This window comes from Gossypium raimondii, chromosome 10 (genome assembly GCF_025698545.1).
Source record: "Gossypium raimondii isolate GPD5lz chromosome 10, ASM2569854v1, whole genome shotgun sequence".
Classification (NCBI taxonomy): domain Eukaryota; kingdom Viridiplantae; phylum Streptophyta; class Magnoliopsida; order Malvales; family Malvaceae; genus Gossypium; species Gossypium raimondii.
The window spans coordinates 60,367,419-60,391,384 of record NC_068574.1 but is presented as its reverse complement, the minus strand read 5'-3'; the positions used below and the strand labels follow the sequence as shown (position 1 = coordinate 60,391,384).

The following is a 23,966-nucleotide window of genomic DNA, read 5'->3' as shown; positions in this document are numbered from 1 at the left end:
CCCCTTTTGATTAAATTAGATAATAACACTTTTAATCCCTTACCTTTATTCATAATTTAATCTAAGTTCTTTTTAAGTAAAATTCTAGTTTCCCAAAATTTTATAATTTTATTTTCACATTTCAATACTAAAATTCATGGCTTCACCTCAGGGGAAGGGTGGTCATGAAAGATTAAGGGTGAGTTTGGATGGGTGGTGCGTTTACCTGCGGTTAGTGTAAAAACAGCGGTGGCGGTGAGATTAGATACTGAGACAAAAAGTAAATTAAACGCACCGCACCGCACCACACCCAATCGCCCATCCAAACCCACCCCAAATGATTTTATTGAAGGTTTGGGAATTACTTAAACAACCCATCTTTTCGAGATAACATCATCAGAAAAATCCTTTATACAAACAAGTTCCGGGTAAATTTCAATTATTTTAGTAACTATCCTAAAGCAATAGGGGAGAGTAATTTTTGGTTACAACTGAGAAACCCAACTCAAGCGGTTCAGTCGGTTTTAGTTTGGGCGGTTTGTGTGGATTTTTTTTTTCTATTATGGGTTCAGTTTGGGCGATTATTTTAGTCAATTATCGGTTTTTAAATTTTCAAATTATCCGATCGAAAAATTGACTTAATTTAATATATTTTTAACTATTTATAATATATTAATGATATGAAATAAATATATATTATTTAAGCTCAATAATTAAAGTCGGTTAAGTTAGATCAGTTATATTGAGTTTTGAGCTTTGATTTTTTAATACTTTTTTTAAATTATGATAAGTAAATTAATAAAAGAATAATCAAATCAACCCAAAAAGTCGAATATTCTCGTCTCGAAATCGGAAAGGGTATGACTAAAAAAATCCTTTATATACACAAATTATTAGATATTCGCTGTTATATCTTAAAGGATATAAATGCTGAATCTTTCCAACTAGATTGAGAATCAATTTGACTACCAAACAAATATCACCAATATGGCTTCTTTCCAACATTATTGGTGGGTGCATGATTAAGGTGCTGGGCCCCATAAATGATATTTTCGGATTAAATAATAATAACATTTAGTTCTTGAATTTGGGAACTTTTCACAATTTGATCCTTTAACATTTTTATATATATTAATCTTCGAACTTGGACACCGTCCAGCAATTTAGTTCTTTTATGAAGGGATAATATAACTTTTTTGTCCCTGAACTTAATAACTAGGTCAATTTTGGTACATGAACTTGGATTCCATCAAGATTTGATATTATGATCGATGTTTTTGGAACATAACTGGATTGGTAGGTCAACCGAATTGACCAAGAACCAACCAATATTGACCCAAATAAGGGATTGAACCGATTGATTCGGAAACAAGTTGAACCAACTTAATAAATTTTCAAAAGAAAATTATGAATTTTTAATTACTTAGTCAATTATTGTTGATTTAGCAATTGAATGGATAAAACTGATTGAATCGGGAACTAGTGGTCTGATTGGTCCAGCTATTAAAACATTGTATGTGACATTTTAAAATTGTCAATTTTTTTTTTATTTTCAAATGATGATATGAAACAATTTCAGAATATCACATCATTTTTTTTTTCTAAATTTAGGGACCAAAATGAATCTAGTTGTCAAATTCAAGTACTAAAATAGATAATAATAAAAAACATAAATACTGATCTAAAATATATCTGGACAAAATAAAGTCTAAATTCATTTGAATTTAATCATTTTTGCAAAAAATGGCCATTGGCTATCATCATTTACGAAGTGCCAAAAAAAAAAAAGGAAGTTTCTCCACGAGAAAGGAAGTTTTTCATTTACTTTCTTCTATTTTTTGGTCTTTTAGTTCAGTTCTGAACTTTTAATGTTTGATTTTCTTACAACTATTACCCCCACTTCTTCAGATGCCTCTCTCTCACCTTCTGTCTCTCTCTGGGTTTTGCCTTCCTTTAAGGTTTGTTTCAGATATAGTTTTTTTCTCCTTTGTTTTATGGTTACTGGTGCTTATTTATGGATTTTTGTTTTGTTCTTTTGCCATGTCTTAAAAGATTAAAAGATGAATTGGGTTTTTCGGATTAGTTTCGGATCGAATCAATTTGAATTATAACAATTTTTCGAGTTATTTCAATTTCGGATCATTTTCGATTTGAGATATATCTATTGAGGCTGGATAGGTTTCATTTTCTACCAATATTACTTGTCTGAATTATAACATTTGAAACATGATGAGAATAAACTCCGATTTCAGGATTTGAGTGTTAGTTTCAGACATAGGTATGTTAAATTTTTCTCGAGATTCTCACGTTATTCGAGGGTAATATTTTTACCTATATTTAAATTATATAGTGTTAGACACCAAAAATCACCTTATTTAGTTATTCTTCTTCTACATAAAAGTATTACGAAGATTCTTGTATTAAAAATTAAATGGGAGTAAAATGCAATCTAAATAATATTAAATGGTCTCCATGATAATTTTTGTGCCTAAAAATATGGCAATGAAGCGAAGGACATTTGTTGTAGCAGGTGACCCTTCTATGATTTGGAAGGAATCTGAACCAAGAGATATTCGCAGTGCCGCCGTGTTATCGAGCTAAATCGAACCACTATGTCGGCTTACGGCCATCAAATGGAACGCGAATTCTCCGCTCAGAGTCTTTTAAGCAGGGGAGACACCGGTAATATGTCGCTACTTGAGTTCTTATACCTGAATACCGATGCTTTTAAGTATATCTTGCTTGCAATTGTTTAACTAGGAACCGAGATGGGAAGCCGTTACGTCTCCGAGTCTGGATTCTACATGACATCTTTCGCCGCAACGATCTTCATCGCCGGTTTAGTAACCATCGGTGTCGTGTTAGTAACTTCAGTAGTTTCATTAGCGGTAATGTTGCAATCATGCGAGAATAAAAGCAAAGGAGTCGTGGCGACGATCGATAAAGCCAACGATAATCACCATTACTGTGAGATTCTCGCCCTCCACGGTGAGCTCAACGGCCTTAAACCCGACAACGTCCCTCCGCTCTGTAGGAACCTCGCCGTTCAGTACATCGAAACAGGAGGATACACAAGAGACTTGGATTTCGTAATGCGTATGATCGAAAACTTTTTCGATACTGTTTCACCGTCGAAAAATCGAACGGATGCAGTGTTAATAGACATCGACAACATCCTTGTGTCGGATCCAAGCGTCCGACGGATACTCGAATCGTACACGAAACTTCATTCTAGAGGATGGTTATTGATTCTCTTATCAAGAAAACATGAGAAACAACGACATGTTACCACTAAACACCTTAATTCTTTAGGATTTAGTGGTTGGTCTTCATTGATTATGAGGTAAAAAAAAAAACAACTAAAAACAGTTCTTATTTTCTTTGAATTTTTTTTTTTTTGTGGGAATCATCCATGCATTGAATTTTCCTGGAAAATTCTGTTTGCAGGTCGGATTTAGAAATGGAAATGGAAACAAGGGAGTATTTTTGTAGACGAAGAACTGAAATGAAGGAACAAGGTAATGAAATAATGAGTGTGATTAGCAGTCAAATGGATGCTTTAATGGGGTTGTCATTAGGAATTCAGCTTTTTAAGCTTCCAAATCCTCTGTATTATAATTTTGAAAATAACTATGAAAGCAGGATCCATGGGCTTGTACAAATCGAAAATTAGATTTGGATCGTCCTTAGGTTTTTCAATGACCGACTAGTTCAATTCGTTTTCAATTTTATGATATGTTAATACTTCTACTCATAATTAGATTTGTTTATAGGCTGAGTTATTCACCTAGACTCGAATGCTCGGATAAAATTTTAAAAGGTTTAGACAAAAATATTAAGCCCAAATAATGAGATTGAGCAAAAAATAAATTAAGTTCATTTAAAATGTGGGTTGGACTCGAGTTAAGATGACTATATACAAAATTTAGATAAATAAAAAATATATAAATTATTTTTAAATTTTATTTAAAAATTAATATGGGCAGGCCTAAAATGGGCTTTGGTTAGTCATTTACAAATATAAGTGAGATTGGGTAAAATTTTAGATTCATATTTCGAGCCGAATTTATCTTGGCTAAGCATAAAATGTGTTAATATCATATTTAGGCTCGGCTTGAACTTGGCCCAACCCAGCCTATGAACACATCTACCGATAACTCCTCCTCAAGCCTTAAAAGTAACCTCGATTCTAACCCAAAATTTGACCCATCAACTTCATCTATGCTATTGTTCATTAATTTGCATTTTTTAAATGGAATAATATTTGGTAAATTATCCGTAGAATTTTTAGACTCCATAACTAAAATTAAAGATTGACGAGTGTCCTATAAAGGTATAATAATAAATTAAAAATAAAAAAAAACACATGACAATTTTTAAGATTACTTGTGAAATAAAAAAATTACATTATCAATGGACTAAATATTAATCTTTTAAATTAAACTTTCAATTAACCATATAAACAAATAGTTTAATTATAATTTTAGTCCCTTTGAAATTTGAAATTTAATCTTTTACTTTAATTACCATAACAATCATCTAATTCAATTTAGCATGATTTAATCTTTTAATTTTATGGTATTATTTGTAGGTCCAAATCAAGGGCGAAGTTAAAATTTTGGTATTGGAGGACGAAATCAAATTATTAAAGCTAAAAATTTTATTTTAAAAGAACTTTGAACTATTGATAATTTGTTAAAGATCAAAATTGCTATTATTCTATTTAATCAAGGCATTTCAAATTGATAAACTTTAACGCACTCGAACCTATGTCCTACTATATTGATAACAATGTTAATACCAATCGAACTAATACTTAATCAACAGAATTAAATTAAAGTAAAATGATGTCTATGAAAATCATATATCATCAAAGACTAAATCTAGAATGAACATAAGACTAGAAAGAGCTAAACAAAAACTCATCCACCATTAGCTAGAATGAAAATCATCATGGCAAAAAGCTAGAATGACACATAAGAAAAGACCCAAAGTTCAAACTTAAACAAGAAATAGTAATATGAAGAACAAAACTAGAGTCTCGTTTACATTCAAGCACATCATCATAAGATGATAAAGTCATGCAGAAATGTACATAAAAAAAAACCCCCCCGTAGAAAAAGATGAAAAAAATCTAAGGAAAAGCATAGAAAATAGCAATCAAAAACAAGAAAATCCCCATTAAGCCATAGTTTTTAACCCCACTAGAAATCTCTACATTGAATTTCCTAGTCATATTCTCTGTTAAAATCCCCCATTTCCTCCCTTTTACTTTATTGTTATCATTATTACCTCCTTCATGATCCATCAATTCATAAACATATACCTCTGCTACCCCATCTTTCTTCAATGGTGTACCCACCCCTGATTTCAAATGCCTTACCAATCCTTTCAAATACATCTCGGCGTACGCTTCATTCGCTTCGACTTCCCCGGCTTCACCTCCACCGCTCGGCCAACCGGTTTCCGCTACGATTACCGGAACACTTTCGTACCCCATTACCGCCATTGCTGTTAAAACGGAATCCGCCATCATGTCGAAGAGGTTGAAGTATCGGACTCCGGTGACTAAATCGTCTCGGAAATTGAAAGGGTAGTCTTGAAACAAGGCGAATCCGACTGGGATTTCGCTGTTGAGACGGTAAAGATTGTAAGGGTAGAGATTGATCAAGAAAGATGAGTTGGTTTCTTCCAAGAATTGGAGTAAAGGTTTTATGATAAGGTCGCCGGCGGGTTGTTGGAATTCGGCGGAGGAAGGTGGGAAAGCGGTGGTGATGGTGGAAAAAAAGGAGAAAGTGGTGGAGACGGGGATTTTTTTGATACCTAGTTCATGGAGAGCTAAATGGAGGTTCCTCATTGCCGGGAGCAAATAAGGGGTGAAATCTTGTTCCGCGACGGAATCAAGGACGGCGTTTCCGACGGAAATGAGGGTGATTTTGGATCGAGGGTAAAAAGGGAGGACGTGACGGTAAAGCCAACGGAGAGCAAGGGAACGGTTAGCGGCGACGGCGGGGAGAAGAGGGTTTGGGATTGAGAGGAAAAGGGAAGTGTTGGTGAATGCAAAGGCTTTGATTAGAGAAGGGTCAGCGTCTGGGAGACGGACGTTGGGGATCTTGAGGGTGGAGATGGTAGCGGAGATCTTATCCGGCGGTGGTGATGCGGTGGTAGTGGTGGTGGAGTAAGTGACTCCGATTGAAGGAAGTGAAAAACTGAAGTGGATGAAGGAAAGTAGGAGGGAAATGAAGAGAAAAGAAGGCATTGTTTTGAGAGCTTCTTTTCTTTTCTCTGTTTGTTTGGGAGGAAAAAAAATAGAAAATGGAAGTGAAAGACTTTAAAAGTGAAAGAGAAAGCGAGAGTTAGTTAAGTAGTGACAGTTTAAGGTGTTCGTTACTTTAGGCGGGAAAGTTTAGTCATCTTTAGGCGATGATTGACTGCGGAAAGCTGTATTTTAATTTTTAATCTGAACCGTCCTTTTATTGATGTATTTGGGTTCGGATCCAATACTATTAGGATTTAGCCTGTGTGAGTTTGGATCTTATGAAAATTATGGATCTGTCTATGGGCTAGCGTTGGTTAATTTGGGCCAAGATATGGGCTCTCTTTTTATCAATTTAATTAATTTTTTTAATAGTCAAATCGTTTTTAACTGAAATACTAACTAAAGCATCAAATTTTTATCAATGTTGGCGTGAAAATTCACATGCAATTCGTGTTGACATAGTACTATCTGTCTCATGTGTTATGTCAACAAATAATTTATAAATTATAAAAGTTCATAAATAAATTAGCACGAAATATATGTGGACTATTACATAAACTACCATATTTAAAAATTTAATGTTTTAGTCAATATCATTAAAAAAGAGTAATTTGACTTTCTTTTTTAAAAGGTTAATGATTAAATCTGACTCTTTTTAAAAGTTTGGAGGCCAAATTGAAAATTGATGTAAACATTAAATGTCAAATTTTACATCAAGCCTTTTTTTTAAAAAAATATAGATGGTAAAATCCTTTAACTCCATAAATCGGGTTAAGATATATGTCTAATGTGTTTAATTGATATTTAAAAAAATAAATAAATGAGACATGACATTTTTTTAACTGCTACTCGAAGTCTCATTCCCTGTACCTGCTAGCCGAACGAACAAGCGAAAGGCAACTGCTCAAGAAAGTTAACCATCCACTCCTGTAGGCACTCGATCTTCTATTAAGAACATGATTCGTTTAGTCACCAAATCTCACATGGGATCAATTGCTTCGTACTCTAAATTAGAACGAATGATAGGATATATCCCATCACAGATATTTTCATCTCATTGAAGACATCCACCCCATACATCTCATAATGATGACCTAATGGTGTATCTACCAAATTAACACCATTTGTACACTACCTTATTTATAAATAACCTCCAAGACAATGAAGAGGAGATCTAGCCCACCATAATTTGTCTAGAGCTTCCTTTTTGATGCTTACAAATAGCAAGCCTTAATTAATCATGCATATTTGTTTTTAAATTTTAAGTTAGTAGAATTTTCCAAATATCTATTAAAAAAATCTAGAAAAGTATCCTGACAGAGCATAATTCAGTTAAAATTAACATAAATCCAAAGGTATAGAAATCGACATGACACCAACGTTGTCAAATAATCAAAGCCACCATAGTTGAGTTTGGTTGAAACCAATGACTTGTTCCATCCATCAAACCATATAATATAATATTCCTTATATATATATATATATATATTATTCTCTTGTTTCTTTGAGTTATTTCCCAATAATTTCTCATTATCTATTTCTTCTCTAATTCCTTAGAACACCCTTTTGACTCTTTTACAGCTTTTGAACTTTCTCTTTAATTTGATTTCATTTTTTGTTCATCTTATTTCATAGATCCAATACTTACTTCTTTCAACGGTACATTTTTCTTTTTAATCCCTTTATTTTTTTAAAGTTTCAATCTTTGACCCAGTTTTTGTTTACTATTGGGTTTAAGCTCTCAAATTAGATCATCTAACTGGGTTTTGCATAGGAATTTTGTTTTCATTTATGATTCCTTTTGAAAATCCCAGATTTTAAGGATTAGAGTTCATGTTTTTGTTTATGGCTCCAATAAAGTTCTAAGCTTTATAGCTTAATTTGTTGGAATTTTTCACAATCTGATTCTGAAATTGTGTTTTTTTTTTTTTTTTGTTAGTATTAAAGAACAAAATATTGAATTGAAGCTCTAGATCTAAAGCATATATTGGAGCCATGTCTTTTATTGGTACCCAACAAAAATGCAAGGCTTGTGAAAAGACTGTTTACCCAGTGGAACTTGTATCAGTAGATGGGGTTCCTTTCCATAAATCTTGCTTCAAATGCAGCCATTGCAAAGGGACATTAAAGGTAGCTTTTTTTAAATTGCTTTTCCCATGATTTTGCAGGTCATCTGTTTGATTAAATGTCAATGTTAGCTGAATATGCTTGTGTTTAGTACATTTGATTAGCTTTGAAGACAATGGTATATGAAACTATGAAGTATCTATTGCCTTTTGTCCGATTTTCAGCTCACTGGTAACTCGAACACGATGAGTTGTTCATGTGGTAGATTTAGTTAATAGTTTTCGGGTTAGTTCATTAGCTCTTGGTTAGACTCTGTAATCAAATGTTTCTCAAAGCAGTAACTCAAACACGATCATTCTAGGTTCTTCGAACAGGACTTGTTTACGTGATAGATTCAATTAATGAACTTTGTTTGGTGTATGTAATGAAGTTTCGGGGTTAGTTCAGTAGCTCTTGGTTAGACTGTGTAATCAAATGTTGCTTTAACTCGAACACAATCGTTCTAGGCTGTATGAAAAAGAGTTGTTTGTGTGATACATCCAGTTGATGAACTTTGTTTGGTGTATGTAATGAAGTTTTCGGGTTAGTTAAGTAGCTTTTGGTTAGACTGTGTTATCAAATGTTTCTTTAACTCGAACATGGTCATTCTAGGTTCTTTGAACAAGAGTTGTTCACGTGATAGATTTGGTTGATGAACTCTGTTTGGTGTATGTAATGAAGTTTTTGGGTTAGTTCAATAGCTCTTAGACTGTGTAATCAAATTTTGCTTTAACCCAAACACGATTGTTCTAGCCTCTGTGAACACGAGTTTTTCACATAATAGATTTGGTTGATGAACTGTTTCGGTGTATGTAACGAAGTTTTTCGGGTTCTAACATAACCACTTGGATCTTATATCTATCTGCAGTGGGGTAATTACTCATCAATGGAAGGTGTTCTTTATTGCAAGCCTCATTTCGAGCAGCTATTCAAGGAGGCGGGTAACTACAACAAGAATTTTCAGTCACGTAAGTCTTTTTTCATTTTCTCTTGCCGGATGGAAGCCATCAACATTGTTTTACTCGTTTGATTTGACGTTAATTTTATTGTCTGCAGCTGCCAAGTCAGCCGAGAAGTTAACTCAACTGGTAAATCTACCCTGCAACATTGTTTATGTTTGATTTGAGTAGAAAGTTGCATTATAGGATATTGCTTGCTGATTCCCAATAGCTTGTGTCGGTTTCAGACAAGATCGCCTAGCAAAGCGGCCGGCATGTTTTCCGGGACACAAGACAAATGTGCTACTTGTGGTAAAACTGCTTATCCACTCGAGAAGGTAAAATTTGAAGATCTCATTAAGTCATTGTGTTGAAAATGTATCTTTTTTAAGCGATTGTAAGGTGGCCATAGGGAAGGCCAGAAATGATCATAGGTATTAATCACATCATGGGGTAAACACGCGGGATGACCAATGATCAACCTCCTTAAGTTTATACTAGTCATCATCGATTTTTAGCTTTGTGAGGTTTATCCCAATGAAATATACTTTGTTTCCCTCTTGCATAAGTTAGGTGATCTCAGGGTGTCCTTGTTTCGTTAGCCAAGTTCTCGAACTAATCAAATCCAGAAAGGTTAAAGCCTGTAGTAGTTTCTTTAGACATGCAGGGTTAGTGCAGCTTGGTTTGCCTTCTACATTATGCTTTATTTCATGTTAAAAAGGGGGCACCTCTCGGAAATGAGAGGTATGAATCGGTTTAGAATATGCACATTCCATTCGGAATAACCAATTGCTCTCGTAAAATTGATCGATGTAAGCATCAGATTGTGAAATGTGGCTTCTTTGTGCTTAATTTTGATAGGTAACAGTGGAAGGTCAATCTTACCACAAATCATGTTTCAAGTGCTCTCATGGTGGTTGCCCTATAAGCCCTTCAAATTATGCAGCACTTGAGGGCATTTTGTATTGTAAGCATCACTTTTCCCAGCTTTTCAAAGAGAAAGGAAGCTACAATCATTTGATCAAGTCCGCATCGATTAAGCGCACAGCCGCCTCTGTTCCAGAAGCTTGATTTATAGAAATCCCTTTTTTTCATGTTTTCTTTCTGTCCTAGTGTTTGCTGGATTTTTTTTCCTTATGAATCCTTTGATTTATGTTTATGAACAAAAAAGGGGAAGAAAAAACTTGAATTTCCTCTATGGCTTATTCACCTGCAGATATGTAATGGCATTTTATTGATGGATGGATATGCATTCTCCAAATTAGAATTTGTAAAAAAAAACCCTTGCTTTGTTTGCATGGTACCACATGTTGATGTACTTTCGATGTTTGCCTTGCTTTAAAGTTCCTCTCATCTTCATTTCCATGTATATGTATGTATCTATGCATGCATGTATGTATGCATTCTCCAAATTAGAATTTGTAAAACATCCCTTGCTTGCTTGCTTGCATGATACATCGTGTTGATGTACTTTTGATGTTTGCCTTGCTTTAAAGTTCCTCTAATCCTCATTTTCATGTATATGTATGGATCTATGTATGTATGCATGTGCATGTATCATGCATGCATAGATGGATGAGGATATGCATTCTCCAAACTAGAGTTTGTAAAACAACCCTTGCTTTGCTTGCGTGATACAACATGTTGATGTACTTTTGATGTTTGCTTTAAAGTTCCTCTCATCTTGATTTTCATGTACATGTATGTATATATGCATGCATGCATACATTCAACATGTTAGTGTTTTGACTATCAATGATAGCACGTATGGAACCTTTTTTGATAGGCAAATTGCCTGTTATGCAGGAATGCACCATATGATAACATCATGAATATTTGATGGTCTAAATACATCATCATACATTCATAATTCCCAGCATATAAAGAAACAAAATATCAACACATTAAACAAGAAATGGTAAAATTATGATTTTTTTTTCCTTTTTCCATTAATAATCAATATTAGAAATCTTAATAACAGATAACACTATGTAAAGACCAATTCTACAACCTTTTTTTTGTTCTCTTTTCCTAAAAGAATTTAAAAAAAAAACATAAAAATGAAAATCGACCAAATCCGGCACTTATTCGAGTTTCCTAATGGTTGACTAATCCTGCATAATGTCATCGATAAAAAAATACGAAAAAACCAGTTTCCCAGGCTTTTTGGGGAAAATTTTAAAAGAATCTAAGGTGCAAAATCCATGTCATCATGTTGCTACCACATCATCCTCTCCGAACATTGTCGACATTCTTTGCAATAAAAGGAAACGAAATATATGACCAGTAACGTACGTACCGTGTTTTCCCAGGATAGTCTCATTTGTTTCGTTTCTTGGCTTCGCTGTAGAGTATAACCCCAAATACTGTGAGTGTATAACCGAGCATTCCGGTGACGGAAACTGGGTTTCTAAAAATTAAAATAGAAACCACCACAGCTACTGCTCCTTTTGCATTTCCTAGAACCTGCAAGAGCAAAACATTTCAGTATCCTGAAAAGCTTAACTTAACGTTGTTTTGAATATAGACAATGGTGATACCAAAACAAAGGAATGCGTATGTATGAAACCGACTGACAATAGTTACTTATATGGAGAGTCTATATCGATGTTCGAAGCAGGCAATCCTGGTAAAAGTATCATGGAGGCCTTATACTAAGAGTCAGTTGCATTTTGTTCTCACTAGTAAAAAAATGAGCAAATTAGTCCTTATACATTAAATCAAAAAGCAAACTGGTCCTTTTTGTTAAAACTTTCGTCTATTTCTATTGTTAAAAACCGGTCCACGTCAGAATGAGGTACACGTGACACGCCACATTTAACTTTCTGGTTATTCTATCAGCCATGTCAGTTTTTAACAATAGAAATGAATGAAATTTTTAACATGACGAACCAGTTTGCTCTTTGATCTAACATACAAAGACTAATTTGCCCATTTTTTGAGTAAAAGGGACAAAATGCAATTTGACTCCTAATATAAAGGCCTCCATAGTACTTTTACTACCTAAACCTTCATAATCTAGCAAGTCTACTTATGTCAATTTAATTCCATTACACATAAAAGGTACAGACCGAATTTAATGAATTCCTAAAAGCCAAAAATTTTGGGGAAAAGCCAGCCATAAGTAATCATGCATATCATACCTGCAAAGTGAGGGCGCTGGTGTGTTTTGTGACCAAAAAGTTGGTCAAATTCACGAAATAAGCGAGTGCTGAATTGAATATTAGATACCAAACGATCTTCATGTCATCTCTAGCAAGGGCAATGGTTATACCGACCACGTTTTCTTCCATAATGAGCGTTGCCGGAAGCAGAAACACAACAGCTATCGGTGCCATGTAGAGAAGGAGGTTCATGGAATTCAGCTTCTCGCTGAAATAAAATTACAATAACTTTTCAGTGCTCGTTCTAATCCCTGAACTCAACATAAGCAAAGCTATAAAAATCTCCTTACCCTTCGGAAGAAAGTAAAATTCCTTGTAAAACCGACTTGAGAGCTCTTGCTGCGGTAGCTGCAACGCACATGATGAAACCAAATAGATGGAAACTCGGTTCACCCTATGGCCATGGAAGAAGAAAAGCATATTAAATGTGAATGACGCAGAATACGGGTTTTTAATTTATAAAAGGTAAAAGAAGGACATTTGACGGTTTTTTCAATCAAATAGAGCAGCAAAACCCAAGACCAGACACTTCTAAATGCCACAAACAAAACATACATTATGGGACTGGATACCAACAATTGAATAGAACTTAAAGCAAATGCCACAGATAGTAGTTTTTTTACAACTTTTACTACTCATAATTGTACCGTTTTTGCCTTGCAACTATTCAATTTACAAAATCCGAGAAACGTCAGCGTATATCACTTTCATTCAAATCATGCCACGTAATCACATTTCTAGAAAAAAAACTGAACTATTTATTAATTCAATCAATTTATCAATCAATCATCACAATATGATTTATAATAAACACTTGAGCTTTTCTAAAAAAACGAATCCGTGGCATGATTTAAACAAAAGTGACATAACCTAACATGGCATAATTGTTCCGAATTCGAAATGGGATTTAAGAATCTACTTCTTTCCAGCTAAAGAACACTTTTAAAACCGCTTATATCAAATCAAAATAGCAGCTTGAAATCATATATAGCCAACATAGTTCAATTGAAATAAAAGAAATTCTTTAAATATTCTATTCATATCCTCCATAAATATGAAGCTAATAATATTCCCATTATCCAATAGAAAATATGAAAGCTTTAACAAAATTTCAACATGCTATTCATCCATGGAAGTACCATGGAAGCTCCTGTACTAAGTGAGATTGCATTGCATTTTGCCCCTCTACTCAAAAAATAGACAAATTAATCCTTGCATTTCATCCATTTTTTATGTTAAAAACTGACAAGTGACATGTAGCGTGACATATGTATCTTATGCTAAGGTACAAGGCCAGTTTTTAACAGCAGAGATGAATGAAATTTTTACAAGAAGGGCCAGATTTTCTTTGATCTCACGTACAGGGATTAGTAGATGAGGCAAAATGCAATTAAACTCCTAATACAACACCGTTCAAATCCTTAATAAATCCCCTAAAAAAGCTAACATTTCCATTAACCATAAAAAGTTATAAAAGTGACAAATTTAGCAGGCAAAACAACACAAATTTCAACAAAATTAAAAGTAAAAGCCATTTCCATAATTAAAAGCTACCATTTTCATTACCCAAACTATAAAAATAAAAAATAAAGGCAACCCATTTTCACTACCAAAAGAGTAAAGCTAAACAATTCATTAACCAACAAAGAAAAATTAGACAAATAAATACATACCCCACTGGCAATGATAACACCAGTAACAACAGGCACAAGTGTAAGGTAAGTAAGCCAAGCCTCCCTTTTCAAAGTCATTAAGTAAGCAAAGACCGCCGTGAAAAACGGCGTCGTAGCACCGATAGCCTGGTTGAAACTAACCGGCAAGTACCTCAATGAGATATTCCCAAACACCACCGACACACAAAAGACTAAACTCAAAGCCGAGATCTTCAAGAACTGAACCCTAGATCGAATCGTTTGCATTGGTACCATTTTCATCCATGCAATCGCGATATAGCTTAACAATGAACAAGCTGTCATGTGACACATGGTTAAGAAAATTGGGTATTTGAAGCCATAATTGCTTAGTAAATACTTGTTTAATAACAATACGCCAATATTGGATGAGTACCAGGATGCTACTAGCCCGATCGTGAAGAATCTCGAATTGGTTTTCATGGTTTATAGAATTTTTCTAAATTTTTTGGTGTTTTGAAGATCTGGGTATCTTTATTTTGAGGGAAAAGAAAATTGGTTTTTGAAGATTATAAGGAGACTGAATTGTTTGAAGGTGGATCTGAGTTGAGTCTGGGAAAATTTTGGGGGGGGGGGGGAAAGGGGGCAATAATTTGATGAAATTTAGGTTATAAGGATCTAATTCCAAGGATTCAAGCTTCTCATTATAAAATCAAGGGACTAGAAATTGAAGAAAAAAATAGAAGATTTTACTCAAAAATCTAAAAAAAAAAAAATCAAATTTTAAAAGAAGAAGAAGAAAGTGGGTGTCTCTCTGCAAATTTCATTTGAGAGAACGATGTCAATATAAATGATAAAAGGATTTTAAAGAAGAGAAGGTAAACGCGTTTGCATTTCTTTTTAATTTGGTTTTGTTAAAATATTTCATAAGTACTTATAGTTTTGAAAATTTAAGATTTAATCCTTATATTTTTGTTTCAAGATTTGGTCCAACTTTAAATAATAAAAATACTATAAAAATTTTAGCGTAATTAACCTAAATTTAAGAAGAAAAATTAAAATGATATCAATTAGACCTAAATTTTGAAAGCGAAAAAATAAATGACTAAATTCTTAAAAATAAAAGTACAGAATTAAATCCTAAGTTTTTGAAGAGCATAGGGACTTATAAGTTATTTAACCTTGGTTTTTTTAAAAAGGAAGGGTTATTAATAAATTATTTTTATTAATTATTTCTCATTAAAAAAGGGAACTTTTGACTTATGAGTTTTTGGGAACTATTGTGATTTATACAAGGAAAGTTTTTCTTGTTTTTTGGTAATAAATTAGATCTTGTTGTTTGTTTCAATATTAAAACTTCAATATATCTAGACTTAAATTTGTCGATTGAGTTTTAACTCGATTGATATAGGTATTATTGTCAATGTAGGAGGACGTTAGTTTGAGTGTGCTAAAACACATTATCCTCCTATTTATGGTTGGAAGGGGTTATGAGTAGTTCTAGACACTGTGTCAAAAAGAACAAATATGATAAGAAACTATAATGAAATTGTTAAAACAAACTTTAAACTAAGATAAATGATAAATTAAATGCAAGTATAGCCCTCATAGTAATTAATTAGTTAATTTAACCCTTTTATACCTTTTGATTAATGAACAAAAATCATTTTTAGACGCGGAAAAATTATATAACGACCCCTCAAAATTTTGACTTTATACCTAATAAGACTCGAGCCTTGAAGCTTATATTAACTAAATTATTTGAAATAAAAATAAAAGGATTAAATTATAAATATAAAGAATACCTCGAAGCATATTTTAACCAAAATGAAATTCTCAATATTTACATTTATAACAATTTTTTCAATAATTTATTAAATAATCCTAAAAGAATGCATTTCAAATACATGCATAGATTCCATTCTTTATTTTGTTGTTTAATTAAGGCAACAATAAAAGGGGAAACAGTTTTTCAGTCCATTGACCCAAATAAATTTTGCCTTATAAAAAATTTAATTGCTACATACATCCCTATATTATATATTTCATTCTAATTTGATTCTTAAACTTTAAAACCTTCAAATTACATCCTAAACTACCAAAGTTATATCAATAAAGTCATTTCATTACTAAAATTATTAATTGAACGGTAAATAAGGTGTTAAATCTCATCTGTCATAGTTTACTCCCTTAATGGGTCTACCATACGAGAATGGTTAGTCATTAGGTTCATTCTAGTGGATACCTTGAGAAACAAAATAAAAATAAAATGAAAAGCTTAAAGAAACTCAGTATTTTATTTTCTAAACTTTTTCATTTTGATATATCATTTAACGGTTAAATAAACAGTTTTAACAATTAAAGAACGTAATTAATATAACACCAATAGTTTTATAAGTGTTCGATACAATCAACTCAAAAGAAAAATCCAATCAAAGTTTCCTTTTCTTCTTTAATACATTTATTATATGGACTTTTCCTTTATTTTTGGATCAAATTTTAAAATTTTAATCCCTTTCATACTCATACATATAGAAATTCATTTCATAAGTTATCTATTTTATATGTTGATTAAAAAAGGGAAATTGGTGCACTTTGAGTGTTATTTTTATTCAATTGGGTTTACTAAGGAATTCTACAAGTCCACATGCATGCATGTACGTAAGATATAATTTTACTTTATTTGCACGTTAACATTTATTAGCTAACTAAATTATTGTTTTTTAAATCCAATTAAATCGAAAATCGAATGCCTACCCAACAAATATTTGTTCATTGTTCTAATTTTTAAAATTATAAAATATGTGATGATTCATATAAAATATGTTTAGAATTTTAAAAATTTATCAATGACACTTTTAACTCGATTGACATTGTTACCGTGTTAACTAGATATGATTTAAAATACATTTAAACACATATTATCCTCTAATTTACGAGTTTGAGATATTTATAAATAATAATAAGAATGGTATAAAAGTGTCTAATAGAATTAATAATTTATGACACGTTTATTAACGCAAAAAAGTAGACACCACATGCACTCGTACTATCATCATACTTTTGAGTCTAATTTTGACTTTAGTCCCTCGATTATACTCAAATTTAAGATTTGATACCATTTGGTATGATCTGATTGTATGCTGATATAATGTTATTAATAAATGAATATTGATAACATGTTAAAATGGTTAAAAAGATCTTTTTTTTGTTAGTAACTTTCTTATGGTCAAAATAGAATTTTCTTACAGAAAAAATCTATGGCATCACTTTAATAACATTACCGTGTTAACAGATTTCGACCTACTTAACATTTTAAAAGTAGAGGACCAAAATATACAACTTGAGCAAGGTAGAGGGACTAAACCATAATTTAACCGATATATTTTGGGTTCAGAATTGAATGTAAATCAAACTACAATGGTAGATATGGTGCATCTGACCTGTATGAATATGGGCCTCGAACAAAAGTTTCATGAATTTGGGCTAACCTGACCCGACCCAAAACTTCGATAACGATATGCATGGTCCAAGAAGAACAAAGTTGCTATTCAGTTCCATAAATGATTGATTACCCAAAACTTCGAAGTCCATGAACAAACACGCAAAAAATCCGAGATAGAAGAGACATTTTGGACAAAAGCAGAGTTTCTATGGTAGTAAAGAAACAAAATGACTGTTTGAAAACAAAACATTTCGACAAAGTTTGTAAAACCTGGTGGAAAGGCAGAGTCACTTGAGTCATCGATCGAATGCCGTCAGGCGTCTAGACAACTGCAGGGAAAGAAGAAGATACAACATTAGGGAGCTTGGACAAAAGGTTCGAATTCTACATAGGAAATGTTCATAATTATACGAGATTCCACATTTACAACGACAGCTTAATATCGCTATAATAACGAGGATAAAAGATGATGGATAGTTTCAACCATAGCAACAATCGGGATCACAAGGATGCAGAAACGACAAAAAGCTACAACATAAAAATCAGTAAAGCTGAATTATGCCATGTGGTGGCTAGAGCTGATACAACTGATATATGAATCATTATCGGTTCTACCATTATACATTCACTAAAACGACCCGACAAATCAACTAACAAAGTTCATAAACCAGGAAGTCGACATTACCTCAAATGTTGCTGGGGTACATGAAGACTCTGACTCTATCTCCCTACAAAGGAACGAAAACATACATACATGTAAGACTAAAAGCAGAATGTACATAAACCGATTAAGTAACAACAGATATATCACGCTTACCATAGATTTAGGGGGAAGGTTAGACTTGAACTTAGCACGAACAACACCACTGTTACCATGCGGTCTAGTTACCTTGCCCCAAATGCAGCGATAATGCGAACCATTCTTCTTCACCTTAGCCTTGTAAATATAAGCCATACGCTTGCCGGCATACCAAGCTACTTCCTCTTTGGTGTTAACTCCCTCAATTTGGATTAATGAAGTGTTCGGATACTGGTTTGACTTCGACCTAACACCCATCGGCACCGAACAAATCATAAGCACCAATTTCAAAAACAAGGCAATCAAAGAAGGAAAACAAATTCAAAGAACAATATATAACCTGATTCATCATTTAGTTAACACAACTAATTACTTTCGGTTAAAGTATCTAGGATGTCCTTGTATTATTGGGACCGGATCAAATTAGTCCCTCTTTTATTAAATAGATCAATTTAGGCCCTACGCTATTAAAAAGAATCAAATAAGTCTAGATTGTAACAGAGTTAACATTTACCATATAAAAGATGTCTTGAAACTTATTTCTTTCAATTTCAGTTCAATACCAAACAAAATAATTCATTAAAACCATAAAACTTAAAAATATTAATACTGTTAAACAGTAAATGATATTTTTAACAGAAAACGTTAACTCTATTCCAATTCTTTTTAATAGTACAGGGACTAAATTGATGAAGTCCCTATAATAGAGTGACCTCTATTGTAAATTGACCAATTACTTCCTGTCCAACAAAGAAAACCCTAGAAATTCAATCACACAATTAACCCTAAACCCTAACACATTAAATCGGCTAATGTTACTCAAACGTTAATTAAGTAATCAATTTTTTTTTAAATTATCTAATTCCTAAAGCAAAAGCAAAGCTTAACATAAATTAAAACTGTTTAGAGTTTTATTACCTCTTGTAACCCAAGATGGTTCCTCTTACATAGAGTCTGCAAATGGGAAACAAAAATTAAAAAAAATAACAAGTTGAAGGTAAAAATTATAGTAACATAAGCTAAAACCGGAAATTTTAATAAAAAAACTAGGGTTTTGAAAGGGTAAATGTAAAGATCAAAATGACCTGACTCGCTCCCCTTGGCGTCCCTTCACCATTTTTCTTTTTCCGATTTGGAATCTGAGGTTTACTCCTTTTGATTTCTGATAAAGGTGGCTGCACAGGGTAGAACTAAAAACCCTAATTTTGGGGAATTTATATAAGGGGGCTGAAATATAAAAGACTGTAAGTCGAATGTATAACCATATATGGATTTGGGCCTTAGTATTGAGTCATTGGACCTTTTGGAAGAGTGATGTTGTCTTTTTAACTTTAATATATTCAGTCGGTTAGTTGATAATTTTTTATTGTAAGTTCTTTTTATTAATTTTTTTTATTTTGATATAAACTTGGGTTGGGTTGATCTGTTGGGTTCGCTTTGTAAATTGGATTAGATTTTATTTAATTTATGTATTATATATTTATTATACTAAAAATAATATTTATTAAGTCGGTTCAATCGAGGATTCAATTATAAAATTTAATAACCGATAACAGTTAAACATTCTAACCAAATTCACCATTTGAACATCCCCTAAATTCTCCCGAGCCGAGCACTAGAAATGACTTAAAAAATGACTCAAAAACATGACTGAAAAACCCAAATGATCCAAAACTTAAAATGCCATAAACCCAAGATACCTTAACTTTTTAATCCCTAATTGACCCAACCCAGATTGAAAGAAGAGGTTTCATATCTTGAGATTACTTGGATCACAAAATCTATCTTAAACTCGACTCGACCTAAGCAAAACCTGATGCGTCAAATTGTTCGTAAGAACTACCGTATATATATATATCTCCATCAATTTGCACATTTGCCTAAAACATATGATGTATACTACAGATGAACACAAAAAATTTCAACCTTGTTTTCTTCATAAAGGAAAGGGAACTACAGTAAGAAAAAACTCACATTAGTTTTGCTTTCAAAAATTGTTAGATGCTTTGCCCCATCAAATCTACAAGGAAAGGATTGGGAATTTTTTTTCTGTTCTTTTGGGGAAAGAAAAAAACAGATCAGTGTATTAAAATGGTAAAAAAGGTACAATTTTGTTTTTAGTTATACCAGTCAAGAAACAAGATTGAAAAGGTAAGAACAAAGAAGAAAAGCACTAGAAAGGTCCGGCTACTGCGGTTCCGTTGGATAGCTTGTGAAAGCTCTTTGTTACCGAGCTCTACGTTTTTTGTTGCTTCAACGGCCTGCAGGAAGACATAAAAATGATGGTGTCAATTTAGAGGTTGCATAAGAGGAGGAAAAATTGGAAAGTCGATGCTTAGAGCTGAAAAAAAATATGACACTATCTCTGTAAAAGTATTATAAAGGCCCCTGTACTATGGGCAAAATAGTCCCTATATATTGGATCAAATAGTAAACACTATCTCACGCTGAAATGCCTGATTCAATTACTGTAATGAACTATCCGACCCTAGATGCTTTTCGATAATAAACATTGTAAACTAGAAATATCATCGCATAAAGTGTATCTACTTCATTCACTTTTCAATAAAAGGACATTGTAAACTAGAATTACCGTCCCATAAAGTAAATCCAGCTAATACAATCGAACGTAATCTAATCATGTTTCGTAAATGAGATTTAATGATGTTAATGAGTAACAATGGATTAATATAGGAAAAGGAAAATACAAGGTTAATATATTGGCAGTGCAAAGAGAGTGAATGTGCAGCGGAACATTTTCACACCTGATCATAAAGATGTTCTATCTGTTGAGCTTGTTGCAGAACATGTGTGGACATGAGATGATTTAGTGCAGACATCTCCACCATTTTAGTTTCGGTGTCCTGAACAGCGTCTAGAAGACTAGTCAACTCCACCTATATAAATAAGCAGAGCAGTTAGTATCTATAGAATGGAAAGTAATCAAACTTATTCTATACGAAACCTACAATGGAAAGTATTCTGATTACCTGAAGAGCACGGGTTTCATCGTCCAGTAATTCCTGTTGGACTCTAAGAGGTTCAGGTTGATTCTCATTGGTCTCTCTGTGCTCCAAGTTCAATGGTTTAGAGGTATCTATAGAATTTGAGTCAACAACCTTCTTAAGTTTTCTTCTTGGCATTGCTCTATTGATAGCTTCTTGGAAACGAACAGCTCTCATCTGATCAAACTGTGCCGTGACCGAATGAAGTTTCTCACTCAAAATTAGTACCTGAATATTAAGGAAGAGCACAAATGTTTCATTCAAGCTAACAATACCACTATCTTTTTGTTATTAGAGAGATGAAGAAAACGGCATCATGGAAAAATAAAAAGTTATCGAAAGAACAATGCCGAGGACATAAAATATTATTACAAGGGAAGCTCAAGTTATCGTGTAAAAAGATGAAAAGAAAAAGATAAAGGCTCGAATCTTGATAAGATCATTTAGCTCTTATCGGAAAAGAGACAAATTAGAAGGTAAAAGTACTATGGAGGTCCCTGTAGTAAGAATCAAATTGCTTTTTGCCCCCTCTACTCAAAAAATGGGCAAATTAGTCCCTGTACGTCAAATCAAAGAGCAAATTAATCTTTCTATTAAAATTTTATTCATTTCTACTATTAAAAACAGGTCTTTGTACGTTAGCATGCAGTATACATGGCATGATACATGTCACTGTATGGTTATCCTGTCAACCTCGCCGGTTTTTAACAATACAAAAGGATGAAGTTTTTAACAAAAAAAAACTAATTTGTCTTTGATCTAACGTATAATGATTAATTTGCCCATTCTTTTGAGTAAGAGAGGGCAAAATGCAATCTTACTCCTAGTACAGGGCCTCCATGATACTTTCACCCTTAGAACCAATTCTTTAAATCAATCAACTTAAGGTCGATAGTTTCAGAAAGTAGACAGTCCTAGAACCAATTTGTTTCGAAAAACAGGAAGAAGAGTTTAACCTTACCACTCCATGTTTGTGCGCTATCGTATCAGCATTCGAGGAATCCCTAATCCCAAGCCACCCCTTCGAGCTTGCCTCTTCATCATTTATACAATTTTTGAGAACATCAATTTGTTCTTTGCAAGCTTTAACAAAAGCAGTAACCTGCAACCAATTCTGCCTTAGTAACATAGGAAGTAAACAATCTAATACTCACAATCACAAACTTCAATTAATTGAAATATAAAAATTTTCCGGTGTATCAAAAGCAACAAAGAGCTGAATACAATCGAACACTTCCTCTCTCCGGAAATAACCGCTATATACGCATACCCCCTATCATCAAAATCTACACCTTCCCATTTGGTATGATTCAAAAAAGACCACAATAACACCAAAAATCCGAAATCAACTAAAAAAATTTTAATCCTTTAAATGCATAAACAAATTTTACCACATCAAAATGCATTACTACCTTAGAGTTATAGGTAGATTAAAGCAAAATTTCCAAAAATTTGCTAATCAAACTAAGAACAGTGTAATGTTGGAAGCTAAAGCCTGTAAACATTACTTCATGTTCAATGCTGTCCCTTTCTTGCTCAGTTGTTCGGTGACGATCCACGTAATCTTTACGGTGCTTTGACAAGAACTGATCCAAAGCTCCGATACTCTCCAACTATATCAAAAAACTCAAACATTAAAAGGAATTCCCTCTTACAAAAAAGGAATTTGGAAATTTTTTGCAATTTACCGTTTTGAGTGCAGATTTAAGAAATGGCGTCCTTTGCCGTGGTTTATGGATTATGAAAGACGCCATAATTGCTGCTAATTTAGACTATCAACAAAAAAAAAATCAGAATCCAACACAACTATTAAAAACTATTGAAAAAATATCGAAGATTTAAATTATTAAAAATTTACAAATATAAAATCGATTACCTCGTTGAAACCTGATGAAATTGCAGATTGCCGTACAGCGTCTTTGAAATCTTCAGTCCGATCTCTGAATCTCGACATGTTTTTCTTTTGCAATTTTCAATTGCTTTTTCTTTTTCAAATTTCGTTGAGAATTTAGGGTTTTTATTTGCTCTAAAAAGCAATTAAATACTTTAATTGGATTGAAAATCCAGAACTGAAGAGAAGATTTGAAAGCCTATGAGAAGAAAACGAAAATCTAGAGAAAGAGATGGAAAATGAGATTAATGGTTTAAAATATTATAAAGATGTACATTTTCAATAACTCACCCTCAATTTTAAAATTATACAAATCAGTCCTTCTAAACAAATTAGAATGGGATTTAACTATTTTAAATATTAAATACTAAATTAATAAATTTAATAAATAAATAACTTCTTTTAAAGAAAAGCATTTTGTCATGATTTTTAATTAAAACATTTTTATTCCTCAAAAAATATTTTTTTCAATTTTTAAAATGAAATAGAAAAAAATTATTAAAATAGTTGCTCTAGAAAATTATTTATCGAAATAGATAGAATTTTACAATAGAGATAGTGAAAATTTTACTCTATCGTAAGGTTTACTTATTTTTAATTTTAGAGCAAAATGTTGATATTAATTTGCTCGAAACAAATAGGTTTTGTGCGAAATAATTTAATATAATCTTTAAATCGAGTCAATATTATCCCCAATCAAAATTTTATCTTTGGACCATTCCACGTAAAATTCAAATTCATCGAGCCAA

At 32.8% G+C, this 23,966-nt stretch overlaps 6 protein-coding genes across 7 annotated transcripts; 2 read left to right on the top strand and 4 right to left on the bottom strand.

Annotated features, from left to right (window-relative positions):
• Positions 1 to 1,726: 1,726 nt before the first annotated feature.
• On the top strand, positions 1,727 to 3,705 carry LOC105778148 (uncharacterized protein At2g39920). Of its 2 annotated transcripts, none has more exons than XM_012601773.2 (4): positions 1,727 to 1,937; positions 2,510 to 2,661; positions 2,740 to 3,322; positions 3,427 to 3,705. In XM_012601773.2, the coding sequence occupies exons 2-4, from the start codon at positions 2,592 to 2,594 to the stop codon at positions 3,650 to 3,652; spliced, it is 879 nt and encodes a 292-aa protein (XP_012457227.1). In that variant the 5' UTR covers positions 1,727 to 1,937; positions 2,510 to 2,591; the 3' UTR covers positions 3,653 to 3,705. The 2 variants fall into 2 exon arrangements, with proteins under 2 accessions (XP_012457227.1, XP_012457228.1); XM_012601774.2 differs by having other exon boundaries at positions 2,507 to 2,661.
• A 1,230-nt stretch (positions 3,706 to 4,935) lies between these two features.
• LOC105775973 (glucan endo-1,3-beta-glucosidase 12) lies at positions 4,936 to 6,280 on the bottom strand. Its single transcript, XM_012598454.2, has one exon. It carries the CDS (start codon positions 6,236 to 6,238, stop codon positions 5,114 to 5,116), a length of 1,125 nt encoding a protein of 374 aa, XP_012453908.1. The 5' UTR covers positions 6,239 to 6,280; the 3' UTR covers positions 4,936 to 5,113.
• Positions 6,281 to 7,735: 1,455 nt separating this feature from the next.
• LOC105776273 (LIM domain-containing protein WLIM2b) lies at positions 7,736 to 10,588 on the top strand. Its single transcript, XM_012598841.2, has 6 exons — positions 7,736 to 7,897; positions 8,178 to 8,368; positions 9,213 to 9,312; positions 9,401 to 9,432; positions 9,531 to 9,620; positions 10,144 to 10,588. The coding sequence occupies exons 2-6, from the start codon at positions 8,234 to 8,236 to the stop codon at positions 10,351 to 10,353; spliced, it is 567 nt and encodes a 188-aa protein (XP_012454295.1). The 5' UTR covers positions 7,736 to 7,897; positions 8,178 to 8,233; the 3' UTR covers positions 10,354 to 10,588.
• Positions 10,589 to 11,198: 610 nt separating this feature from the next.
• Positions 11,199 to 14,904, bottom strand: LOC105776272 (probable sugar phosphate/phosphate translocator At3g11320). The gene is made up of 4 exons (XM_012598838.2): positions 14,120 to 14,904; positions 12,737 to 12,840; positions 12,426 to 12,654; positions 11,199 to 11,748 (listed from the first exon to the last, which is right to left on the bottom strand). The coding sequence occupies exons 1-4, from the start codon at positions 14,558 to 14,560 to the stop codon at positions 11,602 to 11,604; spliced, it is 921 nt and encodes a 306-aa protein (XP_012454292.1). The 5' UTR covers positions 14,561 to 14,904; the 3' UTR covers positions 11,199 to 11,601.
• Positions 14,905 to 17,621: 2,717 nt separating this feature from the next.
• LOC105776274 (60S ribosomal protein L35a-1) lies at positions 17,622 to 19,564 on the bottom strand. The gene is made up of 5 exons (XM_012598842.2): positions 19,407 to 19,564; positions 19,240 to 19,275; positions 18,340 to 18,568; positions 18,208 to 18,250; positions 17,622 to 17,851 (listed from the first exon to the last, which is right to left on the bottom strand). The coding sequence occupies exons 1-4, from the start codon at positions 19,436 to 19,438 to the stop codon at positions 18,209 to 18,211; spliced, it is 339 nt and encodes a 112-aa protein (XP_012454296.1). The 5' UTR covers positions 19,439 to 19,564; the 3' UTR covers positions 17,622 to 17,851; position 18,208.
• A 716-nt stretch (positions 19,565 to 20,280) lies between these two features.
• Positions 20,281 to 23,455, bottom strand: LOC105776271 (syntaxin-81). Its single transcript, XM_012598837.2, has 7 exons — positions 23,203 to 23,455; positions 23,015 to 23,098; positions 22,835 to 22,939; positions 22,288 to 22,428; positions 21,312 to 21,554; positions 21,087 to 21,218; positions 20,281 to 20,582 (listed from the first exon to the last, which is right to left on the bottom strand). Exons 1-7 carry the CDS (start codon positions 23,278 to 23,280, stop codon positions 20,439 to 20,441), a joined length of 927 nt encoding a protein of 308 aa, XP_012454291.1. The 5' UTR covers positions 23,281 to 23,455; the 3' UTR covers positions 20,281 to 20,438.
• Between the last annotated feature and the right edge of the window lie 511 nt (positions 23,456 to 23,966).